This window comes from Chroicocephalus ridibundus, chromosome 13 (assembly GCF_963924245.1).
Source record: "Chroicocephalus ridibundus chromosome 13, bChrRid1.1, whole genome shotgun sequence".
In the NCBI taxonomy this organism is placed as follows: Eukaryota; Metazoa; Chordata; class Aves; order Charadriiformes; family Laridae; genus Chroicocephalus; species Chroicocephalus ridibundus.
In genome coordinates this window covers 10,671,608-10,687,458 of record NC_086296.1, presented here as the reverse complement: position 1 = coordinate 10,687,458, position 15,851 = coordinate 10,671,608, and the positions used below count along the sequence as shown (strand labels likewise).

General features: G+C 39.9%; 1 protein-coding gene across 3 annotated transcripts in view; it reads left to right on the top strand.

Moving 5' to 3' along the window:
• Positions 1 to 8,064, top strand: part of ZDHHC8 (zinc finger DHHC-type palmitoyltransferase 8) — a 118,320-nt gene extending 110,256 nt beyond the window's left edge. For all 3 annotated transcript variants that reach the window (XM_063350994.1, XM_063350995.1, XM_063350996.1), the window contains one exon: positions 1,751 to 8,064. In XM_063350994.1, coding sequence (XP_063207064.1) covers positions 1,751 to 1,922 — 172 coding nt within the window. In that variant the 3' untranslated portion in view covers positions 1,923 to 8,064. The remainder of the gene's footprint in view (positions 1 to 1,750) is intronic.
• Positions 8,065 to 15,851: the final 7,787 nt, after the last annotated feature.

Below are 15,851 nucleotides of genomic sequence, written 5' to 3'. Positions count from 1 at the left end.
TCTGGTTCTTGGTTATGCTGTCAGCCTGTTGGTCCCACTGCTTTTATATTGTGCTTGTTTAAAATATAGGGCCTGTAAATTCACTTCAGTTCAGGTCTTTGAAACAATGAAAAACAGTGTCTGGCAAAAGTGGTCTAGCTATCAAAATAGCCACAGATCCCATCAGATGTTAGCGGAGGTTGCAGACACGTGATACCATTGCAGAGGATCTTTTTTACTGAAGTTCCTAAAGTCGAGTACCTAGATTAATAAATAAAGAAATAGCTTAATAATCTTGAAGTTTTTTACCTAGTGAAGTAAAGCTCCCACAGGCACTCTGTGCTTTGTAAACCTAGCACGTTTTCTCTGTCAGTAACATTACAAATGACTTTCCCATCTCCCCTTTCCCCTAACACGCCCCAGCTCCTTTCTGACTTGTTTCAGGAGGCAGACTCTGTTCTTCAGGAGAATTTCAGCACTGAATCAGGGCTTTTATAATACTTCAGTGAGGTAAATGTAGAATTTGGTTCCAGCATATTTTGGGGATACAGCAGTGATTTATGAAACCACACAATATTATTTTTTTTTTATATTTATGTATGTTTTGCGTGTTCAGACACCTATAACTCTATTCTCTAGTGCAAGCGCAGCTTAAACATGTAGCAGAAGTCAGGCTGGTGTCAGTTGATGGGATCTGCTGCTTCAGCTCCAGATTATAGCTGTCAGACCAGGCTGCCACATAAAAAGTGCTTTTCGTTTTGGAGCTATTCTGAGCCTATCAAGAGCTGTGTAAAAGTCCAGGGTAGTTTGGTTTGTTTTGCAGACAGATGTAAAGAAAGAAATTGCCTTTTTGAATACAGTTAATTCATCAAACCTTCTGGCCTCCAGAAAAAGTCAGGGTGGTCTGAAAGAGCTCAGGCTGCCTTGGTTTGCAGGCAGACAGGAAATGTTCCCTTCTGGAAGGTGTTTCAGCCCCTGGTCACTGCTGCTGGCATGAGCCAGTCTTCAGACTGAGGCAAACCCAAGCAGACATCCAGTGCGCAGGAGTAAGGGGTGAGAATACAGCACGCCCCGGTTGTGCTGGCACTTCCAGAACAGTTCTTTGGTAGGCTTTTATCTTTGTGAGTCTTGGGGACAAGACACATTAAGCGGCCTAGATTTAAAAGATCTTTTGAGGAAAACATGTTGTCTGTGCTCCCTGGCAGTAGGTCATAAGAAACCAAATTATTTTAAAGAGTCCATCCGGAATATGGTCTTTTAATTACAGGCATCCTAGAGTGCTTTTTGACTCGATTCCATTTGTGTCTTCTGTCATAACGAAGTTTTATGCTTCACCTCTCTTAGGTCTTTGAGAGATGAGCAACATAATTTTGTTTAACTGGATATTTAACTGGGAAGTGTTTTTTCTGAGTGTTGTATTTCTGATTGTAAGACACGGTTTGGCTTAAGGTCAACAGTGGTGACAGTTAAACCCTCCTGCTTCCTACAAATGCTTATGCAATTAATTTGGTTCAACAAAGCATTTAAGCAAGTAATTAAATGAGCAAACATTACTGGGGTCTGATCCACTAACCTAATGGCCAAATGAATTCTCTCATTTCAGTGGCTTTTCATCAAATATATTGGCTTCAACCAGGTTGCTCCCATGCTTGAATATTTTGCAACACTGGGACTCAGGGTAACAGGGAGAATTGTTTATCCTGAATGAAGCCATTCTGCTATCACACTTTTGTCACTAACATTGCACCTTTTGATATTTCTTTCGATGCAGGGATGACATGCAGTTGAAGACACCTCACAGTAAAATAAATGGACAGCCAAAAGGAATATCCAGGTTGGGTTCAACATCAAGTTCGCAGGGGACACCTGTCAGCCCTGCTAGACACTCAAACGTTAAGAAGGTGTCTGGAGTTGGTGGAACAACCTATGAAATTTCAGTGTAAAATAAAATTAATTAAAAACAAAGAGCCATCCACTCAGCCAGCCATGAAGCTAGGAGCACTGTGAAGACTCAAATAACAACAAAGAAGGAGCAGCAGCAGCCGGCCACTCTCCTTTTCTTGTTTTGGGTTTATTCTGTTTTCATCTTTCTCTTTTGGCCAAAAACCAGCTGCAGCCTTATTCTTGAGGGAATAAAATTGTACAGTCCATCAGACTTTTCCTGAACTGGCGGGAACTGGCTATGACCTAACACCACAGCCACAGAGCGGATTTCTTTCATGCAAGAGAGCGCTAAAGCCATTGTGCGTGCGTCTGTCCAACAAACCTGTTGTGTACCAGTTGCGCTGTGAAAAAGTACGGTCAGTCCAGGATCATTCAGTTTTTCCCATGCCCCGTCCCAGTTCTTCTGGCGAGCTCTGTGTCCGGCAGGAGGAAGAGGCCCAACTGCTGTTTTCCCACTGCCATGGAAAGCAGGCTCCCTGTGCTGGGCAGTCTGCGTGTGCGAGAACTGCTCTGTGTCCACCAGGCATTGCAGGTCGGGTTCCTCCTCCTGAGAAGGAGCAAGGCAAGGGCACTTGGGCCATGAATGCTGTGTCATCTTTAAAAGCATCCCTGCTCCCTGGTCCTGGGTGGGAGCAGGAGAAAGAATAGCAACAGCTTCTCACTGTCTGCCATTCGCCTCCCTGTGTGTGAAATTGTGTGTGTGTGTGTGCGCGCGCGTGTTAGTCTCTCATGGAAAAGGACCGCAGCACCAGTAAGGATCTTCCACTCTGACCTCTTGCTCCTTCTGGTTTTTAAAGGCTTCTCTGACTCGGAAACAAAACCAAACAGATAAAAAAGGAAATGTTTGGATGGGAACATATTTTAAACAGCTGTCAGCTGCTTTCCCTGCACCCTCCTTATTACCTGTTGGATTTAGGCAATAACATGGTTTACTGCCTTGCCCTGGTGCCGTCTGTGTAATCCTGCAGCAAGGTTGTCATAATCTGTTCAATTTACAGTGTGTGTAGCTGAGCCAAGCATACATCTAAAGGATATAAATTTTCCATCTGCCTAATTACTAGCACATTCCCTCTGGTCTTCAATACTTTTAGACAAAGGATTTTCCGTTTGTTTGGTTGGTTTGGTTTTTTCCCCCAGGGAACAACTTTTTAAAATAATGTCGATCAAATCTTTTTAACATTCTGAGATTTCCTTTTCCTTTCTCCAGAAAACTACATTTACTTTGTTGGATTTAAAGACAACTTTGTTATAAAAAGCAAGAAAGGGGTGCATTACTTCTGTCACAAATATGAGGACTCTGGCAAAGCTAATTTTGGGACAAATGGATATTTTTTTTCTTTGCTCCTTTCCTTATCTCCTTTTCCTTCCCATTCAATTACCACCTCAAAAGTACTGAGATCTGGAACAATGCTAACTAGCCAGATCATCTGTGCAATTAAGAATATCCTGAACAACTGTTGCCAAAGTCACTAAAAATGGTTATTTATCACTGAGCCAGTCAGCATATGAAACCTCGACTTCCCACCTGGTTTTCCTGGTGAATAGTTTTGACTAGAGAGCTAAATTTGTCATTTTTCAGGATATTTGTTTCTAGGGGTTGAATCCTTTTTCAGTCCTTGACTATAATGGAGAACTCTCCAGATCTTTGGTAGCAATTCAGGATGTGTTGATAACGTCTTACTTGTTTCCATGTATGTTGATGAGATTAATTATTCCAGGAGGCAAATATTGACCTCAGTTTTGCCTGGTTAAAATTTATCTTTTGATTTGACAAATCTTGAAATCTGCTGCAATACACACTTATTATGTCCCTTGTATATCACATCATTTTTTGGAGAGGAAGGTTGAAGAGAATATAAGAAAGTTAATCATCTCTCTGTGTAATGCTCTATGTTGCCTAAAGGGAGAAACCTGGAAAGCAGTGCAGCTGCAATAGGCTAAAGTTATGAGAGTGTGAACTAGAAATCAGTGTGTTTTTTATTGCCTTGATGATATTTTAAATGCCTACTGTAGGGACATTGCAGAGCAGAGAAGCAAGTGTCTTTCTATGCAGATTTGCTCGCTGGCATGTAAAATATTGTCTTTATTTGGAGGCACTATGGTACCAGAAAGATGCTGGCAAACTGGATCAGGTACAGACGGAGCAATATATATTAAAAGACTGGACGGGCTGGCTGATGAGAAGATTTAAAGGGCTAAAATCATGTCACTGGCTAAGCAACGAAGTGGAAATTGAGTATCATCATTTTACAAACATGTTAGTTAAAAGATGTAAAACCAAAGGTAAATCAAAGCGTTGTGACTGGTAACCAATGGTCTGCATTTAGAAGGCGGCAGAAAACATGGAGGGGAAAGGGCAATGGAATAGTCTTCCAAGGCAGAGTATTGGAGACTAACTATTTAGCACAGTCAGACTATATTTGGACAAGTCAAAAACATTTCTGTAAGAGGGGAGCCTGCAGGGACAAGGGGCTAGACCAGATGGCCTTATAGATTTCTTCCATCTTTAACTGTTATTAATCTGCAACTCTACCCTGATGTTAACTCCTCAGGAAGATGCAGTATTTCCTCAAGGACTGGAATTCACTCTGGTGCATAGAGTATCACAAGACTTACTTGTTTTTAAAGTATCATGTATGCCATATGTAAGCCCTGAAAAAGAGGAGATACATAAGACACTGAATTTGGGCTAGGGAGCTAGACAAGGGCACATTTTATCATGTATCTTTGAATATGTACATGAAATTCATGCAAGCAAGGCTGAAAATTTGCACCAATGTAATATTTGAGATTTGCATCCCAGTGATGCTCCACTTGGATCATTCTTTCTCCGGCATTTGTAAACAAAAAAAGCTACTGAGGAACTTGAAGGGCCAAAGAGCCTTTGAAGTTAACTACATTAGTTCATGAGATAATTTCTCAGTAAGACTAAACACAGTATTGTGTGTATAAAGCACTAATATCCAGGGTTATTTTCACATAGTTCACAAAGGGTAAGGGAGGAAAGAATGAATGCACCGCGTCATTACAGGTTCAGATGTGAGGATTATATATTTTGTGAGTAGTTTTGCCCACAGTTGAGAGACATTCAACTTGTTAATAGGTTTACAATGGTACCAAAGTCTTTTTTTTTTTTTTTTTTTTTTTTTTTTTTTCATTTTGAGGTTTGCATATAATTTAGTGCACATAGCCTGGAGTAAATTATTCAAATCTTCTGAAAGAATAATCTAAGCAGAACTGCTAACAGGAGATTGCATGCATCAAATCCAGACTCATTTCCATCCAAGGCACTGAACCTGCAGCTATTTTCTCATAAATGTAAATGTCTGCTTCCATAGCTCCTGTTGCGGGACTGGAGACCTATTTACTAGGTCTAATTTTGGACCAGAATCCAGCCCATGTTAAAGTATAGTTCTTCAAGCAGTTTACAGACTAGCAGTAAGGTTCTTCTGCCCAGATAGTCTCAGTTTTCACAGAGACTGCACGCCAGATCTTCAGCTGCTGTAAACTGGTGTGGCTCCATCAAAGCTCATTTAAGTGATGCTAATTTACAGTAGGTGGGGATCAGCCATGAAAATCCAGCACAAGTTAGCACATCTTGTAAAGTAGCTTCTTTATTTTTGTTGTGTTTATTTCATGTTTCAGAAGTCTTAAATCTTTTCAACATGTTTTTATTTTTAGCTGTGGATTGTAGTACCTATTTAAAAAACAGCAATAGTTTTTGTTTAGTTTATGCATCAATTTTCATTGCATATTGCATTTTATTAGCCGTTTGTTCCCTGTTCATGCACTCCCATTTAGGCTCCAGGTTTTCATTGTAGTACAATCTGCCTTGAAAAGTTGGATCTCTGTATCTTTAATTGTATAATATATTGAGTATTATGAAATTAAATGTACCTTACTACATGGGTGGGAGAGAGAGGAAATATTTTTACTTGAAGCCTTAATATTTTCTTTTTTTTACTACTTTGTTTGTTGACCTCATAGGAAAGTCTGAATAGCAAAGACTTTGAAACTCTGGGCCAAATACTGCACTGATATACAACCAGCATTTGGCCCCCGATGTCAAAACTGGATGCAGACATAACCTGAAGTGAACAAGGGAAAAAGCCTCAGGGTGGCATATTTTCCTGAAGATCATTAATACAGTCTCAAAATGTGTCTGTAAGCAAGTATGGTAAAGAAGTTTTCAAGTCTTGAATTTTTAAGAAAGGTGATAGCAGGAACTGCCCTAATATCTTACATTTGCATTTTCTTTTTAAATTAAACAAAACAAAACCAATGTAATTGCTTAGTTTGGTTCAAGTCAGCTCCAAGGGTTGCACAGAGCTATGTGTTAGTAGCCATGTGCAGCAAATGACCTGTGTTGTGTTGCTGTTCTAAAATTGCTAACCAAGCATAATGTTATGTCAACTTGGCCTAAGATAATCACCTCATGGGCGTTATAATGGACGTTTCTCAGATGATGCCTGTTCTCCTATAAGCCTAATGTGGAAATTGCAATGTGGTTTTCTTTGGACTATATCTGTGGTCCAGACTAGAGGTATAGATATAGATATATATATATATATTCAATATTTTTTTGTGTGTGGGAAAGATGGGGTCAAGGTTGCTGTCTCTGACAGTCTGGAAAGTTAATGTCGAACCGTTTTTATGGTCTGTATTTCACCTGTTCTGCCACCTTGAATTGTTGGAATGTATCCGTGCAGGCTTTGTGGAGCTCTGTCTGTAACCTTTTTTGTGGCTCTCGTAATACATATATATTTTTTAAAACTTTGAGTCACTTCAGTGTTTTAAATTGTCTGCTTTTCCCTGATGAGTTATACCTGAGATGCATTCGGTTGCCGAGGTGGTTCATGGTGCGCTGCCCTTTTTCACTTCCACTTGTGCAAAACGTGAACTGAAGCAGTAGAACTGGAAAGGCCAGTTCCAGTGCAAAAGCTGCAGGTGACAAAATATTAAAAGAAGTGATTGCGGGTTAAATCTAATTTTCAAGGTGCTTATGGCAGAGTAGAAAATATGCTGAGTCTTTAAGAGAGTGTCTCGTAGTTGTGATCGATGGATGATGCTTGTGAGGCCACAGTAAGTGGTCCATAAAACAACACTAAATGAAGTTTCCTGTAGTGTTTTTTATTAAAATCATGGGGTTAATAGGGATCCTGCGGTCCAGCACAGTTGTGAATCATTCTACAGACTTAACTGTGGAAAAAAATGTTGTATAGGTATTTGTTGCAATGTTCTATCCAGGATATCTGGATTTATATATCCCAAAGATGTACAATTTTTAGTCTGTCTTCATCTATATATTTGGTTTTAGTCTTTGAAAATATGTCCGTTTGATCTGTAAGACTGGCTTACAACACATACAGTTGCCAAGCCCTCCTAACAGCAGCTGCTGCAGGATTTCTGATGCTATAATTTGCATATATAGGCTAATTACATTAAGCAAGGATCCATTCAAGCATATTCATTATAAATGCCAGTCATATATTTGTGTGCTGCCATGTCTTCACATGGCAGAGATTACTTTATATGTAAAATGGCCAAAAACGTAATCACCAGGCTCCACTGATGTTGGCTACATCAAACAGAATTATGTGAGCTCATGATCTGTTTTAGTACATTTTATTTAAAGACATCTTGGCTTACAGTGATCTTGGCTTTCCTCTCTCTAACTAATAGATAAATTATCCAAGTTTGTATTCATGTTTCTTTTATTGTTATTTTTTATTCTGCAGGACAAGTTTCAGTTCACATTTTGGAATATAAGGAGAGACAAAGGAAACTATTTATACAGGTGATTATATCTTTTAAAAGAGGAGCAGTTATATAATAAATGGATTAGAATTACTGTCAAAATAGGTTTTGTTCATCTTGTCACAATAACTTGAATTTTAAAGTAAGGCTTATTTCACAGCTGATATCTCTGTAACCCTGAAACATTTTAAAAATGTCTTGGTTAGACATTTCAAATTATATGAAGGAATGTGATCTACTTTTACAGATTAAAAACAGTCCTAGAGAAGTGATGGTACGTTTTACAGTGCCTTACATATGTGTGTATATATATGTATATATATAATGCCCATATGTATATAGTGTATACATAACTGTGTACATATATTCAAGTAAAACTAGTTACAGGTGTCCCTATTTGATGTATTTTAAATGAAACCCATCGGTGTTGATAGAAGAAAAAAAATGGTTATATCAGCAGCAAACTACAAAACCAAAAATACTTACTAAAATGTAAGCAAATAAAATAGACTGGAAATGGTGTTTCTGCCAGTGGTTATGTTCCAGGCCATGGAAGACTGGTAGGTAGCCCCACCATTTTAAGGGATATTCAGAGAGAAGGGAAAGCAGTGATGGAAGCTTGGAGAAAATGGAGAATATATAAGAGCATGGGATGCCTGAGAGCACCCCAGTGTTCAGACCTGTAAAGGAGAGGTGCAGGAGGAGGGGACGAGCTGTCTTTCAGGGGAAGCTGAGAGCTTAGACGAACCATCAGAAGTTGCCTCAAACGGGTGGCCTTGAGAAAACTGGCTCTTAGCCATGACAACAAGAATCGTTCAGCCCCACTGGCATTGATGGTATTTCACCAGTTCTTTCAAACAGGCAAACTGATTCCTTCCCCCAAAAGTGTTGTGGTTTTTTTTTTCTGCCAACAGGGATGCAATGCTCATGACTCTAGCTAGATATGGAACAGGGACTTTTGCAAACCTTCAGACAGTGGATTTTACCTAGAGAGAGAAAAGGCTTCTGTGGAAGAGACTCTCATCTCATGACTGTAAGGAAGATTATTCATGTTTCCTTTCCCTTACAAATTATTTCACGCTGTGGTGCCATCCTATTCACCTTTTACACGCACATCCCTTGTGTAGTTTTTTCAGACAGTATAATTTTGCCATTTATTTGCAAGGAATATAAAGCACTGACATAGCCTATCCATATGGTATTAGATCTAGAATATGTCTGGCCTGAGATGGACAGCATACGAAGCTATGCGAGCACTGTGGGCAATGCTGAGGTTTACCAATATTTCTAGACTGCGTTAAGATACTCTGTCTATCCAGTCCACGTTAATCGAAGCAATTTCTGGATTTGTGGACATAGGCCAGTTTGATCGGATTATATGGCAGAAGTGCACACCAAAACTTATGCAGCTGATCCTGCCAGTTAATGAGCTTTTCTAGGAGTTGAGTTGCATTTTAGAATAAAAGGGGTACCACAGGTAAGTCTTGTATTTTAAAAAATACCGTATTTTAAAAAGTATTGCCTTTCTGAAATAAAACAATTTTACAAATATAAGTAATTAAAAACCATTCCTTTCAGCAGACTTTGGGAAGTATCTGCCATGTAAAATCCATGAGGTTGACATACTTCCTCCTAAAATTTATTTCACAGCTTTAAACTCCTAGCCTCCACGTAGGGCTCATACTATCCATCTGTTTCTTCAAACAAAGTGCAAAAAACCCTCCCACTGAACTTGGTGGTAACTGAAAGAAATGATGGGGAGGATATGTCTAATTAACTGGAGAAAGTCCTGGAACTGTTTAAGGGAAATGTAGCCTGCCATACAAATGAAGCACCATTGTTTGGTTATCACTGTTCTTTTGGAACCAGTGTCTGTGAGTTTGAGTTCAATAAATCATGTCATTACACACAGTCAGCAATGGGGACTTAATGTAAGGCTTTCAATGCCAAATTCACAAGCCTTGAATACTTGAGATGGACACCTAAAATGCGTATTCCTGTTTTCAGAGTGGCACAATAGCACACTAAGCTCATGACTGCCACGCCTAGCTCCCCTGAAACCAATGGTAGTTTTTCCTTTAATATTGATGGAACCTCATAGACAACATGCCACTGGGAGCGGCACCCACAGGAATTAGCTCGTTGCTATAGTTCATTGACATTAGGACTTCTTCAAGCCTCTGACTTGGAGCAAATCAAATACTTGTCATCTTTTTTCCCACAACAGGGGACAAAAGGGAAAATAGAATTTCATAACCACATCTCAGTTTTGGGCCAACTCTGTTTTTAATAGAGCTTCTGTCCCTACCATGGAGAACTTAGTCTTCATGTAGGCATTTTTGAGTGGCAGGCAGCAAGGGGGAATTTGGGTTTACTAGTGAAGCAGCAATGTGGTGCTCTTCTGCCTTCTGGCTTGTCCTTTCATGCAACGTGCAGGTAAGTGGCCCCTGGGCAGTGGTTTCTTCCTGCGTTCACTGCTTCAAAGGATGTGAGGTGGATGGCTCCTGTGTGTGCCAGTTGCAAAGCACGCCTCCCTGCCACGGAGCATACATGTTGAAAGCCTCTTTCAGTTATGTAGGTGCAGAGGTACAGATGCTGTGCATCAGAGATGGATCAGAGATGATTGTGGAAGCTCAGAAAATGGCATTATAATCTGGTTCTAGTCCTGGGCACAGGTGGGTTAGCAGAATACAGCTTCACTGTCAGCTGTGACTCTTTTGTACAGTCATTTGAACAGATGGTGAAAGGGGTTTTGTTGGGTTTTGGGTTTGTTTGGTTGGTTTGTTTTTTTTATAAATACGAACCAATGCTACTTTTTCTTAGGAAAATCTCACCTTATAGAAACTGCAGTGTCTGAGTAAATTCAGTGAGTAACAGCATGATCCTATTTTTGCAGCCTGAATATTATGAATCCATCTGGCCTTGGGATCAGCCTTTACTGTCGCATTGAAAGATATCTAAAAAAACAGACTTAAAAACAGACAAGTAAGTAGTTATAAATAGGTGGTATTTGGCTATGACTAGTTTTTCAGACGCACTATGAAATAATGCGTACAAACTGCTCTGTTGTTGCCCACAGTCTTCTATATCAAAATGCACGTGCTTTACACTGCTATCCTGTTGGCACTTTCCCAGTGTTAAGCTATGATTCGCAGTAAGAGATGTACCAGTTAGATGTTCAACTGGAGACACGGTCTGCACTTAAGGCACAGAAATGGGCTTCAGGCATTCTGGCACTGGTTCCTGGCTCCTCTACAATTTACGTGCCCCCTTGCTCCGTGTCAGACCAGGATGTGACTTCCTGACCTCACAAATGTGTTGTGTTTGTGAGAGGCTCAACCCCTATCATTCTGCCATGAGCTGTGTAGCTGGAGCCAAGCAGATGCATCCCATAGGTATCCAGGAGCAATAGGGCAGATCTGGGGCATATTTAACCTCAAATGAAAGCATCATTTCAGGTCATGTTCTTGAGGAGAAAGGTGTTGGGTGTTTGTGTGATTGGTGTTGCTGACAGTAGTCTTGGTCTTTCATGCTGACTTTGGAAAGGTATTTTAGTAAATATATGAAAGATTTCTGCCTTGATCCTTCCCCTGACCTCCTGCATTATTTCCTTTTAGTCCAAACCCTCTGTATAATGCCCACACAGCACTATCCTCATTCCAAGAGACCATATGCTTCATTGCCTTCAGCAATTCCGCTCTTTGCTACCTGCTTATTGGAATAGTTGTGTATATATATAATAATAATAACTAAAATTACTGAGCAGAAATACAGTAAAAGAAATAGCTGTAGGTTGGGAGTGACCTCAAAAAGGGGGGACACCGCAGTGTGCTCTTGTGGCACAGATCACAGTAAGAGCTGAGTTGTGCAGCCATCGACATCGACATGCAGCCTTTTACATTTTCTCTTGAGAGCAAGGATTAGGCTGCTATGCTGCCATGAAAAAATTGTATTAATTCCTGTCTTCTTTGTGTCTGTTTTAATGTTGTACAGAAAGACATGGCTATTTACAACACCGTGTTCATAGCACATGAAGATTATCAAAGAAGGAATAACATTATTGGTGCACAAAATAATTCCTTTCTTAGTATGGTCTTCTATTCAATAACTCCCTTTCTAATAAAGGGGCAGGAAAGAGTTAGAAATTATTAATCATTGGGATTTTTAACACAGGAAAACACATGCTGCTTTAAGGGATAGGAAGATTAGGTGTGTGTATGTGTAAACAGAAGTTGCATGAGTTTATTTAACTGTAAAGGCAAAATAAATATATTTATTTCCACTTATTTTGAAGTACAGAATAGCTACATTTTTCCAAATGTGTAAAAGCTTCGTAAGAAAATATACCATAGTATTTTTTTACAGAATTTATATCACTATGTATTTTCATGTATTTTTAAAAGAATTTTTTTCTTGCATTATATCTACACAGATTCTAGAGATATCTATACAGACTCTCTCCATATATATCTAAAGCCCTGGATGCTGCAAAAGTGCATTTCAGCACTGTGTCCAAAATGATGGAGAAAGTCTTTTTTGGGTACAAGAGACTTGGAATGTACTATCCTTGGTTTTGGTTTATTTATACATATACCCACAGAGACTGATCACCAGCAGGAACCTGAGCATCCTGCTGTTGGATGGATTCATTACACAACCTGTGCATCCAGAAATGCTTTGCCTGCCTGAGGCAGAGACCTGTGAAATGTCTTTCTGGGTACAGCGTGTCTGTGCTCCCTCCTAGCTCAAACACTGGGCAGATCTAAGCAGTGAGCTCTTCTGTGGTCTTTCTCTTTGGCGCTTGGGATGCATTACCTGCCACCCAGAGGGGGTGAGGCACGGACCTGGGCAACGGTGACACGGTTTGTGTTTGCAGCTCTGTCACTGACTTACTCTGTGACCTTGGGAAAGTCACGTCACTTGGCAGCTGTTATTGCAATATGACACAGAAGATCTTCTGGATTTAAATTGTTAAGTGACTTGCAGTGTGGGTCACGTGGCCATTCCCTGGGGCCAGGTCTGAAACCTGTTGGCAATAGGGCAGTGGTTAGTAGAGGCTATATGATGACATATGGACATTCTGCCTTGTGGCAGAGGTGTGGGACTTTGGAGGGCATTTTTACAGTCCTGAGTTCAGGTCAAAGAGAAAACAGGTAATGAAAAAAGGGAAAGAAATATCCTTGGCTGACATGAAAGGGAATAGACAGTGTCAAAAGAGGCAAAGGGCCGTTGGGTTTATTGCTGGCAAGAAAAATTTCCTCCTGTTTCTATCAGCATGAAGGATTGATTGGCTGGGTCAGGCAGCACGCTGTTAAGTACATAGAAGATCTCTTCTTCCTGCTCCAGACAGATTCCCGCCATTATTTTGCAGAAAGACAGAAGGTTATAATGTAGGCAGGGCCTTGATGAAGGCAGGGGTATAAGGCAGAGTAATAACATAAATCTTCAGAGCTCTATGACAGGTTTGGCTGGGGACTGAAAGCAGGCTAGCAGGGAAAAGTTCAAACAGAGCTGTGTCCTCACAGGATAGCCATTAGTTTTTGGCAATTCCACATTTCTCTGCACTCATCTTGGAGGAACACATTTAGTATAAAATGTATTTTCTAATTTTAAGCAGCAGCAAGTCTTTCAATGCCAGGTGCCTATCAGATGCACTGCAAAAAAGCTAAAGGGAAGCATTGTAAAAGTAATTCCCCTCCCCAAATTGTCAAAGTTGGCAAAAAGAAAACATTCGTGATTTTTTTTTCCACGCCAGTTTGCAGCTCAAAGTTATGTTTTATATGACATATTAAATTCATTACAAAATATAAATTCAATCTGAAGCAACAGTAAATTGCTTATTACGCTTCATTTTGCAGATATAAAATGTTATACAAGATCTGAGATGCAGATTCAAAAAAACTTGCATAAAATCTATACTGTGTATTTCACCTATTGCTACATCAACAGCTGCTGAATGTGGGTTTTGCTAATATTGTAAAAAGAATTCTGCATAAATTCCTACTTACAGTAACAATTATTTTAGCTAATGAACCTGTAGTTCATTTTAGCTAAGTAGTTTTCATAGATTCTTCTTTTTGAGGCAAAAGTCACTGGTAAATCACACCAGGTTATAACAATAAAGTGCTAGTGGCAAGTCAGTTCAGATAGAAAAACAATTCTTTTCAAAGAGTTTCTCTCTAGAGCATCTCACATCAAGAACTCTCTCTTGAATCCAGTTGGTTTAAAGCTGATAAATGACATAATCAATGCCATGGAGGAAGCAAACGAGGAACGAGCATTTCGGTTTCCCACAGTACAAGAAACAGTGAGCACCAAATGAAATTACCAAAAAGCAGAATGAAAACACAAGGCAGAATTTTTCAAGGAAGCAGGTTAAATTGCCACAGGATGTTGTGAAAACCCAAAACTGGGCCGGGAGAAGAGGACCAAAGGTATTCTTGAGCACAGCATTAACTCTGCTACTGTTGGTAGCAATCCCCTGCATGGGGATGGGAAAGCAATACGCAATGCTCTCCTTAGTCCGGGCTGACATCAGTAGGTTTTTGAAGCCTAGTTCCTTGGATGCTCTATGACTGCCTGATTCTATGCTCAAGAATAAATTCATCACTTGAGTCTTACAATTGGTGATTTTGATAACTTAAACGAATGTGATGGTCAGCCTAGCTCAATGCAGAGGGCTGATTTTCATGTGAGAGTCCTTAAAATTTCCCTAGGAAGTACAGGAATACGTTATCAGAAATTTGATTGGATGAGCTCAGTAACATCATTTGGAAGGGAGAAAAAGCCACCGTGCCATTTTGCTTGATCTATATGTACAGCAATTTCCAAGTTGCTATACACACACATATGTATACATACATTTACATATCTATATCTATGTGTGCAGATACTTATAAAAGCAACCACAGCCTTTCAATTGTGTGTGCTGTGATTCATCAGCAGCAATAATTTTTGGCAGGGACATAATTTCAAATCTTCTGCTGAGGATGCCTGCCAAAACGTTGTTGGACAGAGATAGGATGAAGAAAGTTATTTATAAATGGGGATAATTAGGTCCTGTGCCTATTAGCGTTGGGAATGAGACAGAAAGACGACATGTGTAGTAATGAGTACTGTAATATGAGAAGATGCTCTCCATGGTTTTCTACTTGTTGATCAGAAAATAAAATACATTCTCAGGTGAAGTAGCATCATGATGTGCCGCTCCTAGTCAGGAGATGCAAATTGTGGGAATGTGTGTGTTATGCTGTAGGACAGGTCTCAGTTATACTAATGCAAATTTGGAATACTTCCACCAAAGCCAGGTGCTGATTGTTGTAACTGAGATGAGACTGTTTCCTCAGTCCTGAACTTTGCATTTTGTATTCAGGCAAAGATAAACCCTGAACAGACATAGGAAATGCACTAACTTCTCTTATTTGGAAGCAATGGCTCTTGACCGTGCTGTCGGGAGCCAGCACTGCTCAGTCTGATGCCGTACTCATCATCTCTGTCAGCAGAAGCAAGGCTATTTCTGTGTCTCATCAGTCATGTAGATGTACATTACATCCCTTTTTTTCTTGAGAAATACTGTCAATGGGACAAATTAATCTTTCCACTGGTATTGTCCCTAGGGGTATAAACCCAGCGATCACAGTGTGAAATTCTTCCACACAGGGTCTGAAAGGAGCCTGTGCTCAGACAGTCTCTGCAGAGCACCTAGGACGATGTTCTTGGGCCATTTTGTACTGAAGTGTTTGTCACACAGTAATTCCAGAGAATAGCAATTAATATTAAAGAATTCTTAGCTCCTGGCTTTGTACCAAGCTTACTAGATAGTGCGACTAATGTGTAATAAGACACGTAAGCACACATCTGTGTTTAAACAGTTGAATATCCCATTAACTTTTTTTACTTCTCAAGCTATTTGGACTGATCTCACAATGCTTGGGATTTTTAAGGCCCCAATACAAAAATGCTACCTCTGCAAAAGTCCCCAGAGAAAAGTAAGTGTTAAGTACGTGAGAAAAGTAAGTGTTAAGCTCATTATTTCTCCTGAAAAGTGGGTTTTTAAACACTGGCACAATACTGACAAGGTCCGCTGACTTCAGAAAGATTATTCATGTATTTAAAGGTAGGTGCAGTCCAAGCAAGTGCTTTTCTCGGTCTGGGCCTTAGTCTCTCTGAAA